The sequence below is a fragment of the Brachionichthys hirsutus genome, chromosome 22 (genome assembly GCF_040956055.1).
Source record: "Brachionichthys hirsutus isolate HB-005 chromosome 22, CSIRO-AGI_Bhir_v1, whole genome shotgun sequence".
In the NCBI taxonomy this organism is placed as follows: domain Eukaryota; kingdom Metazoa; phylum Chordata; class Actinopteri; order Lophiiformes; family Brachionichthyidae; genus Brachionichthys; species Brachionichthys hirsutus.
Genome location: NC_090918.1, coordinates 8,844,219 through 8,863,783, shown reverse-complemented (window position 1 = coordinate 8,863,783; position 19,565 = coordinate 8,844,219). Strand labels below are relative to the sequence as shown.

At 46.7% G+C, this 19,565-nt stretch overlaps 1 protein-coding gene across 1 annotated transcript in view; it reads left to right on the top strand.

Moving 5' to 3' along the window:
• magi2a (membrane associated guanylate kinase, WW and PDZ domain containing 2a) overlaps positions 1-19,565 on the top strand; it is a 115,233-nt gene that overhangs the window by 65,456 nt on the left and 30,212 nt on the right. Inside the window, exons 3-6 of the mRNA XM_068755432.1 lie at positions 5,965-6,084; positions 9,293-9,508; positions 11,155-11,365; positions 13,414-13,493. Coding sequence (XP_068611533.1) covers positions 5,965-6,084; positions 9,293-9,508; positions 11,155-11,365; positions 13,414-13,493 — 627 coding nt within the window. The remainder of the gene's footprint in view (positions 1-5,964; positions 6,085-9,292; positions 9,509-11,154; positions 11,366-13,413; positions 13,494-19,565) is intronic.

Genomic DNA, 19,565 nt, shown 5'->3' with positions numbered 1-19,565 from the left:
ATGAAATTATTTTCGACACCTCAGCTCTCTGCTTATGCTAACATCTTGTAGCCCGCCAGTTAGAAGTGAGGTTTATTTTTATTTTCTTACCATTCCTAGGGCTAATGACAACGTTTTCACTGCCGTCTGTCGGTTTGGTTTTCTGTCAGCTGAACTACTCGACAGATTTTGATGAAACCTGGTAGAAAGAATTGCTTCCGCTTCTGACTTAACACTTCCAGAACCCTGCAGGGCGGCGGCCGTTTTGATATCGCACACGTCTGATTGGACATTGGATTTAAATGAATTTACGGGACTGTTTGGTGCAGGTGTGCGTTTTTAATCTGGTTTGTGCAGCAGCCTGAGACATATTTCCCTTCATGCTTTTTTTCTTCTTCTACTTTCTGTCACTAATCATGAGATAAGAAATGTAAGAATGTGCTAACAAAGTCACTGGCATTAGGCTAACATAGGTAGTAAGGTAGTAAGGCCGTATTTCACAACTGAATGCAACCTTTAATGTAATCAGATTACATTTATTATATGAAGAAATGTAATAAATGATTATCATGCAGAATGTTTTGCAGAGAGCAAACAAATATGATTAGGAATACATTTTAGTTGGGTGTGTTCTTAATACACATTAAAAGGAATGAAATGAATTTAAATTCCCCCCCATTTCACATTTCAAATTAATAGCCTCCGTGATGATTCAATCCTTTACATCCCTCTTTCTACCACATCTTTATCACTTTACAAGTCCTTTTCGCTCCTTGGGGGGGGCGCAGTCATCAATATCTCTGGTCGTGTTACATGCAGTACACCCAGAATCTCCTGGAGGGCAGAGCTATTATTGGACCCCCCCCCCCCCAACTGGCTGGGGAGTGTTGCTCAGTGTCTGGCTTTCTCCAATCTATCCCACATTACTGGCTGTCAATAAACAGGGCAGCAGAGTCTGAACTTGAATGAACCTAAAATCTCATGAAGTGGAATAGAAAAGCGAAAGAAAAGAAAACGTGACTGACGTTTGGGCAAGAAACAAGATGGAAGTTTTACATCCAGGGAACCGAAATGCTCTCGGTCAAAATGATTAGAGGTGCAAAGCGGTGATAATAACTTTCATCATCAGCTCAATGAAAACAGCAGCCCCCTCTCGCTTTATTACTACTTAATAGATGCATAATAACATGTTGATTAGGACTGCATCGTCACTAAAGATGGTGAATAAGCACATCCCCACACTCACTGTCTTTGCTGGCAGCTTTTGGAGGCGCTCTGCAACGGTTCGCCAGACGTTTGCCCACAGGCACAAGGCAGGCAGGATGGGAAAGTAATCCATGCCTTTATTGCAGCGGCATTACGGCTGCCTGCTCACTTCCTAATTGGCTAATGGCTAGATTAGGGTGGCGACAATAGTCGGTGCTTGGCCAGTCATAACAGGCAGAGGGGGGTGGGGGGGTTTAGCAGCGTCAAATGGCAGCACCATCTTGTGCTTCCGGCCCTGAGGCGATTGTCTACAACGCCTGCTCTCTTATAGCAGCACAGCCGGGGGGGGTTGAACGCTGCTGGAGGCTAGAGGCTAACTCATTCCGCTACCCTTGTTGCAGTATGCTTTAAAAAGATATAATATTGACCTTGTCCGTGACGCCCTAAACTTCTAATCATGACCACGGAGTTCTGAATGGACTTTTCCTTCTCCTTAAAAGTCAAATGTAAATCCGACGACGATGAGCCAGTTGTTAAGCAGGGGTCACCGCTGAGACGGTGCTTCAGCTCAACAGCTCAATGGAACCGTTATTAGCTTTGGTTTTGAAATGGAATGTCGAAAAGGTCGGGGGGGGGAGAGACTTCTGTGAGGATGGATGTGTGTGTGTGTGTGTGTTAAAGCCGGGGGGGCAACGAGATGGTTTAATTAACGCATTAGTTCAGCGACGCCCCTCAATGTTAATGTCCACCTCAAGCTAAAGCAATAGCAGTCAAATATGGCAGCGCTGTAGTTGTAGTTAATTCCTTTAAGTGTCAGTGCAGCAGGGAGGCCAGCCATCTGTTGCTGAGCTACGCTAATTGCTAACAAGGAAACCCAAGCCAATAACAGGGCAACTTCGTCTTTGATATTCGACACCGAGCTTTACGCCCCGCTTCGACTCCCTGTCATGAACACACAGAAGGATATCTCTCTCTGTGACGCCTCGGGTTACTCGTTGAATAAAACTAAACCCCAAAAAGAATCCTTTGTTTCAAATCGAGGCCAGCGTTTCGCTGTCCGGTGATTGTCTGGGCCCCCCCCTGAGCTGTTTCATTCTGCCTGCAGTTACCTGAGGTTCAGAGTGCGCTCGCAGGTTTTTAGCTTTTCACCGTAAATTGTGCGAATGTGAAATTGAACGTAAGAGGTTTGTGATTTAACACGGTGTATTTTGCTAACATGGGGACGGCTCAGGGCGATGCTCGTGTACATTCTGGAGGGGAAGGATTGCTGGATGAAACTCGGTGCTGCATGGCCGTGACCAGGGCGTCTGGGAATGGCGCTCAGCTGGCCTGTGGTCGGGCCTGTGGTCGGGCTGTGGAATTGAGTCCGGCCGGAGGAGCAGCAGGGGGTTGGATGGATGCAGGTTACGACAGCTCAACCCACGCTACAGCTTAAGCGGCTCTCATACCCCCCCCCCCGTGTGTCACGCCTGCACTCTCTTTACTCCAACCACGATCACCGCTGTCTGGATTTTGACTCGCTTCTGAACGGAGGACAAAATATTTTCATGAATAGTTTCTGCAGCAGTGACAAATGGCCTCCTATTTTCTCGTCCACCATTCACTGTCGCGGAGCAGCACACGTAAATAAGATGGATTTCTACCTCTTATTTAATGCCGCACACCGGATGATGCCTCCCGCATAGGAGTCGATTTATAGTCTAGTATCGTTTTTAGTGTTGCATACTTTGCCGTGTTTTTAATTGTGCAAATTTAGCACAGTTTAGTTTAAGAATTTCCTGTGCCTGGTTGGAAGTGTCCCTCTCTCTTATCTGCTTGTTCTGCCCATTCAGCATCTCTGCAGTCTTTCATTACCTGCCTTTGTTTGTCTGTATGGTGCTGAATCAAAGTGGTCAGCACAGGTTTGATGGCATGTTGTGGATCTTTAGCCCTGGTGCAAATATTTAATTTTGGAAAATAACAATGACGTCAGTCCTGAAAAGAGGCAGGAGAGCATTTGCAGCTTCAGTTTTTCAGTTTTACTTTAAGCAGACATGGATGCCTCAGAATTAACAGGAAGTACATGGCAGGTTAATTCTCTTTCCTGTTCTGGATTTGACCCTATATTGTGTTACTGTCCTTAAATGCAGTTTAAAAGCAGCAAGTCCAGTTGTTTAATCTCACGGTTACGCCGACATGAATGTGATCAACATGCCTTTGACTAGCTGTTAAACTCTAAGGACGTGTTGATTTGAAGGACTTTTGACACCCTTTGGATTAATGAGCTCTTGAGACTTTTGCTTGTTCTGAATTATAATCTAAAACCTTGACACTGCTTATATGGCTCTGTCTTTTCTTGTTCTACATGTGAGTGAAGCCTCATATTTATTTTTTTGACATTATCATGTCTGCGTGCTTTGATGTTTACGTCAAAATTCTGCACGTCTAGTGCTGCGGGTGGGATTTCTCAGTGCCGAGCGTCATATCTTCATCCCGATCCATCAAAACATCAGAAACAAGACATGATTTATCCATCTGAGAGATCTTTTCTGCATCATTCTACCTCCTAATTTAACAGGAACATTAAGAATTGGGAATAGAATTATGCCCCCCAAAAAAGAAGACAATGGTTATTTTTAGAGTGAGCTTCTTAACCCCTCAAAACCAGAAACATTTCTAGAGGGAATAAAGGCTCTTCGTATGCTGGCAAAATCACGGTTGTCTTATTTAACCTTAATAATTCTCCATATTTCAAGGAACTGAAGAAAAAAAAAAAAAGAAAAGAAGATTTCTAAGAATCGTTTGGGAGACGCTGAAACGCTCTGCTGGTGACTCATGCAGAAATCAAGAGGCATTGTGGTTTCCTCTTTTTAGAAATTGTCATCCGAGAGAAGCCCCCCACCCCACCACCCACCAGATGACGCTGCTAAATATAACTCTGCAACTTCAAAGCTTCTTCTATGAAATGTGTGCATGCGTTGCTCAGGCTAATCGGACGGGTACATGAGCCCCCGCGGAGGCCGACGCGATCACGACACACACACACGCACTCACGTATCCACTAACACGCACATTCATTTTACACATCGGTTTCCCAGCGAGCGACCGTGATCCCGGCTCCGTGGTTTGCTCCTATATCAGCTCTTACAAACAATTAGTCAGCTGGTTTCCTTATGTGACGTTTCATATTCAGAGAGTCGTCAGCGGTGAATTTCCTCTTCCAGCTTTGATCAATTACATCCAGGCTGCCATTTTTATTCCACAAGATTGTCGTGTCTTCCATCCTGATTGCTCGAGAAAAGAAAGTGAGCAATCCGGGCTCAGGAACGGTCCTGCAAAGCGATCTTCGTCACGTGAGCTGATTTAGAAAGTCATTAATCAGCTTGTTGACAGAGCAACTTCAGAAAGGCTTGGCAAGCAGCTTAATGGCATCACTCAAGTTCGTGTTCTATTTTTAACACCGTTGATGCTGCCTGGAGAAAGTCGAAAGCACCTCCTCATCCTCCTCCTCCTCCTCCTCCCGGCTAAGATGGAAGTGGAGGAGGCACAAAACCAGACAAGGAGCTTCGGAGCCTTGTTTAAAAGCCGTATCAGATAAATCCGACCTGTTGCTCGGCAGCTTTCTCGGTTTATGCTTCTTGTTTGTTAATTCATTTCTGTTCATGTCCAAACCGATTTCCACGATATAGTCCACGGAAAGACGAGGAGAGATAAATCGCTCTTTAACATTGCGAGAATGGGCATTTTTCTTCATCGTGGCGAAACCACTGAACCAATTTCCATGATGCTTGGGGCGAAGGCAGAACCTATTAATATCGGTGCAGACCCAGATAGAGGGGTGGGGGGGAGGGGTTACCGGAATATTTTATACCTTTTCCTTAACTTTGTTGCATAGGACGCTTTTAAACATCTATTTTAATTACTCCAAACCTACTGAACCAATTCCCACAAAACTTTGCAGAGGGGTGGGGGGCACGCTAAACGGACATGAGTGGGACTGCTCATCCTTGGCGGAAGTTTTTCGCTCCACGGAGTTTGCGTTTAGGAGCTCGGTAATTATTGTTTGCAAGGTAAATTGATCCTTATGTTCTGTCGATGTGCAGCGATGTCAGGTGGGCCCCTATCGGAGGTGAGCAGCAGCAGCCCAGTTGGCCCCCCCACCTAACAACTTAAAAATACACAGATGAATACTTTACAAGCTGCGGTACGGGGTTTAAGCAGTGTGTTTTACGGGCTCCTCTTTTAGTGTTAACAACCCTTGCTCTGATGTGGAAACCCGTTCGGCGCCTCGGGGCTACAGTGCTGCGATCGCAGCTGGCGTCGGTTCTAACAAGTCCAATTAGCGCGCGGTGATGAGGTACGATGAAGTATTTAGGAAGTCGTTCATTCCTCTGTTTCACATCATCAACATTCTGACACGCTTTGTTTTTTTGGCGGTGGGGGGTGATTAGTAGAAAGTAGGCGCTTCCTGTGTTGCAGTCAGCTGATGGAAGAGCCGCTTCCTGTCAGGGACACACACAACATCCTGTCAGTTCCGTGCAAATTGATATGATTTCTCCTCTTGGTGTCCAAATTGCATCACTTAGCTGCGGCAAGCGGCGTCTTGCCATTCGTCCTCGCCTCCACCCCACTGCTCACACGTTCATTCTCTACCCCGCTCTTATTGAACAGATCCCGGGTCAGGGTCGGCGTGTCTCAGCTCTGATCTCCTCGGTAACGCTGATAACGACTGACCTCAAACTTAAACGTCTCCTCTCATTGAGCGGGCTCTAACTCGCCCTCCTCACTTATCTCCTGCAGGCACAACCAGGCAGCCCAAGGAAGGAGAAGTCCCCGGGGTGGATTATAATTTCGTGACCGTTGACCGGTTCGTGGAATTGGAGGAGAGTGGAGCGCTTCTCGAGAGCGGAACATATGAAGGTAAGGATTGTATTTGAGTGGCGCTCGTGATTGCAGTCACTCCTCTTTGTGATGTTTCTAATTTTGTTAATGGTATTCATGCTGCGATGTGACACTGAAGACCCCCCCCCCCTCTCTCTCTCTCTGTGAGTGACGGCGCTTTGAATGTCCTCACGCAAGCACACAGCTTCCATCAATCATTTGGCTTTTGGGGGGGGGAGACGAGTATCATCGGTCATGTCGGGAAATGAAAGGAATCCTCTGCAAAATGAAGAGAAGCCATCCTTCTCTCTCTCTCACACACACACTGCCTTCATGTTGAGTCCTTGAGCGTGAGCTGTAAAGCCTCTTCACTTCCCTAATGAAGACAAGCAGACACTGTCCGTCCTCTGCTCGCCGCCGTCAGACGGGCCCCGTGTCCCCGCAGCCTCTTCAGCTCTCAAGCCATCGGCGGCGTCCTAGAGATGACACATAGCAGCTAGCCTCCATCGCCGTCATCTGACTCCCATCTCTGGGGGGGGGGGGGTGCAGATGGCCAATTTAACGGTTGGTTGCCAGAAGTGTCATGAGATCCTACAGCAACGAGCGCCGCCATCTCCAGGGAGAGGGAAGATTTCTCCTGCCCGGCCGCTCGACCATCATTCTGGGATTTTATGTCTTTTAATCATTTAATGGCCAATTTAGACGTGGAAGAAAAGCGGTAGAAATGTAAAAGGGAGGCCGGAGTGGAGATCAGCTTATGGAAGGAAGATATGTGTTTAAATAAAATTTAAAAAAATGGGATTTTCCTGATGCTCGTGTCCCGGAATGGGCCCGTCCCAGTTATTATTATATGGTATTTTAGCATTGAGCCCTGCATTTTGGGATTATTTACACACTGGCTGTTTGATGTTTGTTAGTGTCGCCTTCTGTTTGGACTTCGTCAGTTCTGAGAGGAGAATTAAACTCGTCTTTAGCGCCACCGACTGCCTCTCAAGATGTTTGACTTTCAAATGAGGACGCTTTCACCGGCGTCAACATTCGCAGCAGAATGGTATCGGCACTTTGTGGGTTTTAAGCCAAATGGGAAGGAGCGCTCGATAATGTGGAGGGAGATGATTGGCAGATTTCTCAGATAAAAGGCAGTGGAAACTTCTAATAAGGTCCCACCGATCCACTCAGCTGGGACAGAGACGGTCGCAGGGACAGGTCCATCCAGACACGATGTTAGACAAGAGGATGTAACCATGACGATAAGCTGCTGTTCTTCTTCCAAAGGAGTTTTGATCTCGTACCGGGTTCCTTGGCAGGGGTCTTCAACTCTTGATGATGAACAAGGGAGGAAATCTTTTGTTTTCTTCTTTAAACTGTGTGTTTTTGGTTTTGTCTCATTAATCCTTTACGTTTATGGCTGGAAAGATTATTTTATTCTTCCTTGGTTCCAAACTGTGAAACCCTCCTTGATTCAAACTGTACCATTTGATCTCTTGAGTTGAGCTGAAGTGTTTGTATTGACAAGCCGCAGGAAAAAATGAAGTTGGGTGGTGAAAGGAAATGCACGTTAGGGGTGTTGTGTTTCAGGATTCTTTTAGAATAGCTATAAAAACCAATCATGACTCATAGATCTCGTTGCTATAGAGGAAAAAATAGATTTTAAGTGCTTGATATTTTCAATGAATTACCATAAATATATCTGTGCTTCCTTTAATTATTTCAAAATTGCAAAGATGGGAAAAAGTCATATGGTGGCTTTTATCGCTCGGTATTTTTACATGTACGTATGTTTCCAGGTATTCTCATCAGAAAGCGTGTCTCTTTGCGTTTATGAGACAAAACTGATGGAAGAATCATATCTCTCAAACTTTATTTGTTTGTCCTTGTCACTGGCACATACTCAATTTCCACCTTTTTATGAGGAAAAATGTCGAAAAAGTATCCCAGAATATTCCTTTAGTGTTGGGATCAGTGCCGGAAAGGTCAGTCACTGGTCAGGCCCTCGACGACTGAAGCCCAAAACAGCGACTGGCGGTTTGCTGGTAGATTTAAAAATGTGATGCCGCTGAATGTTAGCGGCTCTTTATTAGCGTCCTTATTACTCTGGGTGTTAATAGCGCCTTTGATTCCTTTCCAGTCTGAAGGTGAGATGGCTGCAGACGGGACTTATTCTAACATCAAAGTTCATCTTTCTGCAATGCTGCAGGTTATTAGAGTTCACACGGGGGGGGCTCCGCCGCCTCTCCTTTCCTCTCGCAGTCGAATCTTTAGCTCATTAAAACTGCAGGATTTGTGTCTGTGGTTCGAGGCTCCTCATCCGGACGGTCCCTGTAATCTTTTTTTTTTACAGCTACTTTCCTCCATTCTTCATCACAGCCTTCGTGTTTTCCAGAATGCGAGCATGGTGATTCTAATCAACACAGAAGGAGACTCCGATATAAATATATACATTAATCTTTCTGGCTATCCTTCCTGTTCCTGAAAGTGTCTGCAGTCGCTGTTGGAGCTTGTGTCTAGTACTCACGCCCGATGCGTTAGAATAAGCTCCATGGATTTTCAAACACATTGTCATCTCTCTTGTCTGATTCTTCTGCCAGGGACACTTAAGTCGAGCCAAACCCAGCGAGAACTACAGCAGGCCGAAACTGTGGCTGATTTCGTGAGCGAAATCTCTCCCACTTCCTTTGATGCTCTTGGATTTAAAATAGCCTCAGAGATGTGTCCGATCCTGGAACAACTCCCAGGACCGGATTTCTTTGTCACGATCAAAACATTGCTATTGTTGTCTGAAGACTTCCAAAATGCCAGAAGTTCACAAGTGAAAGGTTTTGGGTTTAGTTTTTTCAGTTTAATTTCCAGGGATTTGATGGTGACAGAGTCTTTGAGTCTTGACTTTCCGCGATGAAATGTTTCACTTTGATTTGAGGAAGTATTTCCCATTTGGCATCCCACAGAGAAAGTGAGTCTCAAACACTCAGGCCGGGAATGTTTCTGCTGCTGAGTCAAGATCAAAAATGATCTTCTCATTAAAACATGAATATCTGTGGAAATACCCAAATCTTCACCTCATGATGAGGGTAGAAGGAAAAAAAAGGTCATGGGATCAGCAAATTCATGAAGAGTCCTCCTCTGGGGACAATGTCTGTGTTCTATCCAGTCTTTGTTGATCTTTGTTGATTTCAGGCATTTTCATCCATTGAAAATAACGTGACAATGATTTTTGCATCCAGCAACTCGTCCTCCCCTTTTTTTCCAGATAACTTTTACGGTACCCCGAAGCCCCCGGCGGAGCCCAGCGCTCTGCTGCTAAATGTAACAGACCAGCTGCTGCCAGGCGCCAGACCCACCTCCGAGGGCAAGAGGAAGCGTAACAAGTCAGTCAGCAACATGGAAAAAGCCAGCATCGAGCCCCCCGAGGAGGAGGAGGAGGAAAAACCTGTTGTCAACGGCAACGGCGTTGCCGTCACCCCAGGTCAGTCTTGACAACCACCTCCTCGGGATGGTTTGACATGGACGTGTTGTCAAGGTTTACGGTCATCCTGGTGGGCCCGCAGTTTTCACAGAAAGTATCTTTACTAATTATTTACAGGAATACATTTACGGGCCGTTTTATGATGTGAGTTATAATTCACCCCAAGTCCACACTGTTTATGATTAAAACATTAGTGATATAATTCATTAGGTATCATTATCCAGCGCCAGAGGGCACGTTGCTCTCCAGTCCAACAGGAAGCTGGGGGGGGGGGGGGGCTGTTTAGAAAGCATCACTTGTGAATCAGTCTAAACTACTGTTTTCCTGTTAGAGTGAATTATGAACACAGGCAGAAGAGACATTTAACTTAACATTAGATGAAGGAAAACCTCTTGGGGCGGGGGGGCGGGGGGGGGGGGGGGTCGCGCTTAATCACCAAACACAGATGAAAGAGTTTCTTTGTGCCTCAACAACAGCGTTCAGAAGACGCTGCCGACTCAGACGCATCTCCGCGTAGCCTCTTTTTTGTGTGTGTGTGTTAATTCAGCGCAAACACACACACACCCGTGATCTCATGACAAGTCGATCATAAAAGAGTCTTTATAAGGTTGAGCTCTGTAATTCAAAGGCCAAAGAACCATGCTGTGGTCCCGTGACAGATCTCTCACAGCAGCTGGAACAGTCCAAGTGTTAGGACCCGGATCCCAGTTATGTCGGGGGTTTGAACATTAGCAAAAGAAGGACAGTTTGTTTGAGAGGATGAGATTTTGGTTTCCCCAAGGCAAGGAGCTTGAAGAAGGTAGGACTCGTACTCAAAAAAAGGCATTTCATCGCATTTCAATGCAGGTGAAACAGCATTATCTGCTAATAAAACAATAAGGTTAATGTGCAAAAGAGTTTAAAAAAAAAATCCAAGTTACATTAAAGAGAGGATCTTTAGTAAAAAAAAATGACCCGATGTTTTTGATCGCCTCAGGTAGGTTTAGGTTCTTCAGAGACACCGCCTCCATTCAGCTGTATCAGAGATCTCGCCTTGCTCGCTCTGTAAGTGGGAAAAATCACAGTGTCCGGTTGTTATCTACATTTCCTCTAACTGATGCGGACACCAACCCCCCCCCCCCCCCCCCCCCCCCCGCGCAGACATTTCTCATTGATTCCTATCGGTGGAGTTGAGATGCTCGATGGCTCCTGGTCTCTGGGCTGCGGCGCTCCGAACGTTCAGATGGAGTTTTGTCTGCGGATGGACTGACCAGGAGAAGCTGAAGGGGAATCAATAATCAATAGAGCACACAGCAGGCTGTGCGATCGGAGCGGTAGCTACCTCGCTCTTCCTCTCCCATAGATTATCTCTGAACCCCCCCCCGGCTCTTCATTTGTCCCGTCCCGCCCTCTCCATTTCCTTCCACCAGTCCTCCAGGGAAGTATGCACATACTCGCTATCTCTTTCTTGCACACACACACACACACACCATTTCTCTCGGTCTAACACATTCCCACGGTGTCACAGATCAAACGAGGGCATCGCAGCCGGTTTCTCTCTCAATCTCCATTGTCTCTCGTTTGATCTCACTTCTCCCCGTCTTCGCCCCCCCCCCCGAGCACTCGTAATGCCATTCTTGACTCGCCCTGCCCTGTTGTCACCTCAGAGTCGAGTGAACATGAGGAGAAGAGCACAGACGCCTCGGGGGACGCCGCCCCGCAAAGCAGTCCGGCCGCGGTCCCGAACGAGGCGTCCAAAGAAGACGGACTGTCCCCAAAAATCAATGCGCCAAAACCAGAGGAGAACGACGAGCTCGGGCCGCTGCCGGACAATTGGGAGATGGCCTACACCGAGAAAGGAGAAGTCTACTTCATAGAGTAAGTGCCATGGTTGCGCGTAAGCCTGGTCCAGAGCATCTTTAAAGACGTGCAGAAAAGCTACCAAGAACACTGATCAATCCAGAAATAGAAAGGCATCCAGTTCAATCCTACATTTCCCATGTGCCCCGTGGAGTTTTCTCACTCACAGACAAACTCTTTTAACATTTAGTGTCACACATCACATGGAATTGCCGTCTCTCGCTCTCTCTCTCTCTCTTGCTCTCTCTCTAATTGTGAAGCGAATTTGAAACAAACCTTTGGAAAACACCACCGAGGACTGAAGGAGGGGGAAAAATACACCCGGAGTAAGCAGTAAAAACCTTTGATATATTTTATCATTTCAACCTTTTCAAGTGTGATAAATAAAGCCGATCAGTCGCTTTACGTGGCGACAGCTAACAGACAGAATGTCGGTTCATGTTGGAAACAAAATTAGTACGATGACAAAAAGAGGAGATCACATCATCATCATCATCATCATCATCATCTCCTCGTGAGTTTGCGTTAATCTTCCCCACAAATAACATTTCTTGGTGGTTTAATGAGATTTTCCCTTATAGGAAGCTCTAAAGCTAAATTCATTGGTTGTTAACGCTTTCGCGGTCGCGGTAAAACCACGGAGGCGTCGCTTTGAGTAGTTGTCCAGGCCGGCGAGGGGCATGCACGTGCGCATGGGTTCGCATCGGCTGATGTAGACATTACAGGAAATTCTCCTGCCTTTAGAAAAGCTTTATTGCATCAATCGATCATTCTCGTCGTTAGGCTGCATTTCTCCACAGCATTGATTGGATCCCAGCACGCCGACCCCAGACTGAGAAATGAGACGGTGGCGATGCAGTTGTTATCCAGCCAGGCACATCATGTCGCCTCCACTGCAAGCATGCCCCCCCCCCCCCCCCCCTGCAAGCACATTACACAAGTAATGCAATTAGCCCGCTGGATTTGTAGCTTCAAATCTTCTGTCTGGGTGCAAACGATGGCGTGCCGAAGTGATAGTGATTGCCAAGAGGATGCTTCCCTTTGATTGGACTCCATACGATTTCAATTCACTATCATTAATGGCAGTAGAGTAGAGTGAGGAGGCAAAAGGCAAATAGTTAAATGCAAATCAAAGCAAGGAAGCAAAGGAGGAAAGAGAATGTGGCGTGAAGCGAAAATCAAAAGCAGGGCGGGGCAGACTTCACTTTGAACTTCATCTCGTTTTACCCGGGACAGTTCCGATGTGGAGGCATCACACATCACCATTTCCTGTCCCGCCTCCATGCCCTCCTCCTCGACGCCTCAACACCGACGATGGAACATTTGCTCAAGTCGCTCATGTTCCTGCTTATTTTATGGACACTCCTTTCACAATGTCCACAATGTGCAACGATCCAGCGCACGTTTCCTGTCAATGATTCATGATTGGCGGGAGAAGACGCGCCGTCGTCACGGTCACGATTTCGGTTTGTCGACGTGACTGATTTATGCTAATATATTTCTGCGCATGTAACCAGAAACTTCCGCTTCTCCCTCCGTGCTCTTATCTTCCGAGTACACCACCATGAATGTTGGACAGGAAGTCGGGGACTGCAGAGCTTCAAACGAGCGATGGAGATGCATCGAGTTTCCACGGCATGCCGTCGCATCTGATCCGGAGCCAGCTCTCTGCCTGAGGCTCGGGAACGAATCAGCCCACAGCTGTTCCCCTCCATCACCCCCTCTATCCCTTTCTGCCCCGCCTCTCCTCCGTTCCTTTCCCTGCTAACGAAGCACATTAGAAGTATTGATTGCTATTTTGTTAATCTGAGGCGATCCCCCCCCCCCCCCCCCTGCTCTTTTCACCTTTTTAGAAGCGGGCATGCGAGGAAGTCTCATCTTTCCTGTCTGAAATGACTCTCCGACTGAATTAAGAATCCACCAACCTCCTTCTCCCTTTCAGCCAAGTCTTCTCTCTCTCTCTCCCTCTCTCTCGCTCTCTCTCTCTCTCTCTCTCTCTCTCTCTCTCTCTCTCTGGCCATCTATCACACTCCCTCTCACTCTCTCTCTCTGTCGTTTCCTCACAGCCACAACACCAAGACGACATCGTGGCTGGATCCGAGGCTAGCCAAGAAGGCAAAGCCGCCCGAGGAATGCAAAGAGGATGGTGAGTACTGCATCTCTCTTCTGCCCCCCCCCCCCCCCCCTCCCTCCTCACCTTTATTCTAACGACGCAAGTCCAGCATCAACATCATTCCTAAAAACATTTGTCTCTTAATGGGATCAGATTCAAATCCAACGTTCCGTAGACAGACGGAACCTCTGATATTTTCTTGTGCACCAGAACAGCCTTATTAATGATTCATGTTCAGGAGTTCTCCGGTGACAGCGGCGCCGTGTGGGTGAAAACACCAGTGGCAGTGGGTAGGAAGCCTTGTTGTATGTGTGTGTTTAAAGCTCAGGTCCACAGAGACTGGAGGTTACAAAGACTCCTTTATTCTCAGCTGAGAGGGATGTAGTGTCCTTCAGCCGCCCACACACACACACGACCCAAAAACACTGAAAAGAAGAGAGGGATGAATGTCTGCCGGCGTAGCGTCAATGCAGAGAGTGTTTGCAGTTAGCATGCATAAATACACAAGTGTCTTCCGTCTCCTTTACCGTCCCTTCTCGTTTGTCTTTTCTCTACGTGCGCGTGACTGGGAGGAGATTTATCGTCTTAGCTGTAGACAGGGGTCGAGGTGGCGGCGCTCAGGGCTGGATGTGGCGATGGGCAGAGACGGCACGTGAGCGATGGCGGGGTTTTAGGAAGTGTGTGTCTGACCGATATGGTATGTGTGTTTGCGCTGGGCGGGCGTCGCATGGCTCAGGTTTCCTCTGGAAATACATTTAGCACACGTGCAGGACAGCCTAGCGTACGCTCATGCCCTCATGCGACGCCCGGGGGGGAGTAACGCCCGTCACCCGGGACGGCTGACGAGTTTGAAACGAGTTGTCAAGGCGACGGAAACAAACAAACCGAACCGATCTGCGGAATGAAACGGAAAAACAAAGCCGCTCATTAAACTGGCTCCTCGGGAGGAAGTCGTTTGATACGTTCATCGGCTTTTGAGTCACGAACGCGGAGGCTGCAGATGCCGCTCGATTTCAAATCTCATTTTGGAAGCAGTGATTCCATGAAACAGCTCAAGTGATATCTCATGAGGGTTCATGCTAATGCTAATGCTAATATGCAAGCATTAAGTTATAGCCGATAAATACATTTGGGGCGGGGGCGGGGCAGAGACAGTGGATATAAGAGCCTTTAACAAATGGTCGGTTTATTATCAATGAATCTGACGGGCTACCTTTTTTCATTCATCCATACATTTGACCCAAAGGCGCCTCCGTCCAGCTGCTCTTCTGAAACAAACAGTCCGCCCTTGATCTTAGGTTGAGATCTCAGACTGCGCAGGACAAAATAAATGTGAGGAGGCATTTCGGACGCTGTTTGCCTGCAGCAGGACAGACGGACGGAGACGAAGCACCTGGCCTGACAACATTTGCACTGTGCGCTGGCATTAAACACGCGGACGTCTTCCTGTTGACGTTCCCGTTTTTCATTCCACTGGGAAGACGACCCCCCCCCACAGTGTCCGTGTCTCCGCTTCCTCCCTCAGTCTTTACACGTCAAATAGAGAAATGTCTCCGAGGTGATGAAATGAAATCGAAACAGAAAGGCAGATTCCTCTGAGGAATTGGTGAAATTGTGATTATGCTCTTATCTCCAGGACTTTCAATCTTCTTTTTGTCCACCAAGGACCTTCCTCAGACGACGCGCTGATATTTCTGAGGATTGTTATTGATTTTGCCGGGTGATTAATCCCATTAGTCTCAGCATAGTGCATAATATCGGCAGCAGACGCTGTGAGCGAGTCGACATGCATTTCACGAGATGATTATAATTACGGGATTACGGCTCGATGCTCGCCTGTCGCATCCTGGTGTTGGCTTTCAGAAATGAGTATTTGGTTTGCTCTCCTCCATTTCCTTTGTTTCGTTCATTCTTTTTCCTGACCGCTTTATCCGAAATCCAGCTCTGCGGGTATTGCTGGAGCCTATCCTGGTAGTCTACGGGCAAGAGGCGGGGCACACCCTGGACAAGCCGCCAGTTCATCGCAGGGTCGCTCATAGACAGACAATCATTCATATACATGTCTAATATTTCAGCCTGCACGACACAGTAGCCATGCAGGGGGGAAAAAAAAAGACATTTCTCTTGACTCTGATATACGGTGTAGAAGAATTAAACTCCGTCAAATGGCAAGATCCCAGTTAAGTACCTCAAAGCTGTATTTAAGTGCAGTACTTCAGTCAGTGTTTTCACCACTGGTAAACAGAACTTGTTCCGCCTCATGTTCAAAGTCAGCTGCATCACTTGCAACTGGATTCTGTCAAAATATGCCGAGAAACATGTGTTGGGCATTCCGGGGAGCGTTCAAAGCCTGTAAAGACGGAGCAGAATGAAATCACAGACGCCTTGTAGTTACATAACGCTCCATATTTCCTTCTCACCTCCTCTCCCTACCTCCGTATCCGTCTTTGGCCGTCCCTCCTCTCTGTGTCCTCCCGTCGTTTCGTTTTGTTCTGGCAGAGGGAAAAGAAGTAGGACAGTCTCTTCACAGAGCCCCGCAGTTTGCTTTTATATTCCCCTTGTCCCTGCCAAATATTTGTTGGCTGGGAAAACAGGAAAGCGAGGGAGCCCTCTGTTGTCGTTCTTGATTCGTTCCTTATTGAGCCTGTTTTTCCCCCGGTGGTACGTCAAAGCAGGTAGCGAGGAACCCCCCCCACCCCCCCGCTATGAACAATTCAAATCAGACAAAACTGTAGAATGTTTCTTGTCACTCTCCAAACATATAAAACGGAGGATTCATAATATATGGATGAATAAAGGTACTTTCCTTTTCCTCTTTGTATTCCAGCAGAGATGAAACCTAAAGATGGCAAATCCAAACGTGCTAATTCCCTTTCTAATTGGATGGGCAAAGATTTGAAGTGCTCTCATTCGTTCCGCCTCAGAGTCCTCTCTGGGCTGGTCTTTGTCCCACGTCTGCCGCTGAGAGCCTTTGTTCTGCTTGCTTGCGTCACCTGTGTCCTGATGGGTCGCGTCATCTGTCCCGTCCACGAGACCGGCGAGATTTTGAGACGTGGGTCGTGTGAACGCGGTCGGATAGTCTTTCCGTGGTGCACGCGCGGCCCGACGGGTGAGTTGCAGCAGCAGAGCGAGTGACGCAGCATCCTCCTTCACCTTGAGACACCTGCAGCAGTCGTGAGCGGAGTTGTGGAGAAGGGCAGGCGAAGCTGTTTGCAAGATGATTGATGGGTGTATTTTGAGAGCATCCCCATAGCAGAGCATGCCGGAGGCCTGGCTGTGTGGCCGGCGTGTGCGTGCGTGTGTGTGACATGGGTATGCAGTGTGCAGTATTCTTAAAGTACATCCAGGAAAACCGATATCCTGAATGAAACTGCAAGGGCAAAAAAAAAAAAAAATCCAAATATCAGCTGCTGATTCAGTCACATTTGAAATTTCCACCAAACCTGCCGAGCTAGATCCTGAAAAATAAGATATATTGCATTCATTAAATCTTTTTCTTGAAAACACATCTGACACAATAGTGATACTCAATGTGATGTCATAGTCTGAGGAGAGGATCGAGTGCTTTTATGTGCGATGACATCGTGGTGAATCTTGTCAAACCAGACTGCTGCATATTTATGAGCCTGTCTGGACTCTAAAGAGGAAATGGGTGATCCTCGTAAAACATCAATGCCTGTAACATTATCTGATCAGCATCATCTGGGGGCGCTAACACCAACACACAGATCTCACAAAGGTCCACTTTCTCCGGGACATTGCCGACCCGACAATAACGAGAGGAGCGAGGACGGTATATGTTTTCCACCTGTAGCTAGACGAATAATACCAGAGGGAAAAGAAGCTTCAGGTAATTCGGTAGGTCTCCGTCTGTTCCTGGAAGGTCCTGATAAGCTGCAAGCTTGAGTTTGTTTGCTTTCCTCATTTTATTCCGCCGCTTAACAAATCGTCTGCTGGCTGCTGAGGTAGAGACCGGTGGGACGCTGCAGTCGAGGGAACGTAAGGGACGTGCATTTAACAAGTAGTGCAAAAACAGTCGCTCATTGAAAGGGAGCGTGAATCACCAGAGAACGCTGCTGCAAGCAAGCGACGCAAGCCAAGGATTACAGATGATCTTTTGCACACCTCCTGCTAAAATGCTGAGAAGGCTAACTCAAAAGCATGCTGCAACGTTTTTGTGAATCAAGTCACAACTTTTCAAAGGGAAACTACGCAATCAGTGGATTGTTTGTTGCGTGTTCAATGCCCCCCAGCTTTCTAATGTTTCTGTTTATCTACCTTTTCTTTTTTACTGAGCGTCTTTAATTTAACATCTGAGGTGAGTTCCAGCCTGGCAGCGGGCAAGAAACGACGAAAAAAAAAGCAGGGGAGATGCTATTTAATGATGGATGCAAATGCATGCTTAATAGAGGCACGCTGGTGTGTCTTATTTTGTGACTAAGCCAGAGGACTACAAATTACAGCAGCACTTTGACACTAAACACTTCAAGTCTGCTAACCTCAGCCAGCAGCAAGAGTAACGGAAAGTCCGAGAATTAGAAGGCAGCACTTTTTTTTCTGCAGAATAATCTCGCAAAAAAAATTATTACGTAGCATTGAAAGCAACATTTATCGAGGTTGAAGTAATTCAACCTTTTCCAGAAGGCGCATTTTTTGACGCAGCTATGTTTTAACTGTTATTTCTGGAACACATTTGCCATCAGAACTTGTTATTAGCAGATGCAGCATCGCTAAAACCGATAATAGTGTGCAAGTGAAGCATGACAAGCCTTAAATTCTGCAGAAATATCGGGTCATGAGTCCAAAACTTCTTCGTCTTTGCCTTTTCTGCTACATTTCTTGCCACCGACAGATCAGTGGAATAATCTCAATCTGTCAGAAGTAATCCGACGTCTCCGGCTCACATGGCTCAAAAGCACTCTTTACGTGACTCGCACAAATAATCCTGACCTGCTTCTAGCCTCCGGCCTTTTACCCCCCTCTGATTCTCCATCCCACTCCGCCTTGTCAAACAGGATAAGATAATTTACCCAATTTGCTGGTGAGATTTTTTTTTATTTACGGTATTTATTTACTTTCCTCTGCCAAGTCATGTCTATCCATCAACACACTCGGCGATCTTCTGTCTGACAGCAGCCAGTTCGCCCACAAAGCGCACGTCATCTCTTTTATTTACAACTTTGCCGATCGTTGATTTTGATTGTTCCAGGCAGGATGGTGCTTATCAGCAAAGGAGAGGAGCTGAGTTCATAAAGCTCGGGTAAAGCTCATGCTGGCGTGAGGAAATATTGACTTCTGTTCATCAGCACTTCCTCGGTCTCAAGCAGAATTTGTTCTTTTCTGTTGTTGTAACAATAAGAATGATAAGAATGAAATAGATTTAAGCCTCGTCTTGCGGTTGTTAGATTGTTTGATGCTTCCCTCCTGTAATAAAAATGTGTTGATCCCCACAGTTGACCTGGAACTTTGGATAACGGTGAAATAAATGGCTTCATTTTTCTACAAACACCACTGTTTATCACTTTGACCATAGTGGGAATTCACTACACAGGTGGTCTGAGGGTGTTAATGTTCCGTTGGCCGGCGAGCCAGCGGGTTCCTCTTCCTGCTGCACACACACACACACAATGCCTATATTTATTGCTTTGTTTCTACTAATGAGCTTTTCGAGTAACTAATGCAGTCAGATACGACAAATGGTGAGCATGAGACGTTTCCTTCTGGAACTCGTGTGTTCTTCCCGTGTCAGCATGAGTTCTATCGCATCGTCGGTAAAAAAAAAAAAACAGAATTCATTATCGAATGGAAAGAAAACCTTTTATTGCCGTGATATCGCCGCACTATCAGGCGCATACTACTGATTTTAATTCATTTAAAAAAGTAACAGTTAGAGGGTGTAAATCACTGAAAACTGCAGCAGCGCCGCCGCTCATGACTGCGTTCTAAACTCTCTTTGTGTGTGTATTTTATTTCTTATATTTTTTATTGGGTTGTGTCACCAAATTAAAACAAATAGCACCGTTTCCAGCAGACACTGTGTCTACATTGGCCAGTATAAACTTTGATGAATCTGCTATGAGAAGTTTTTTGCTGGAATGTGTGCTG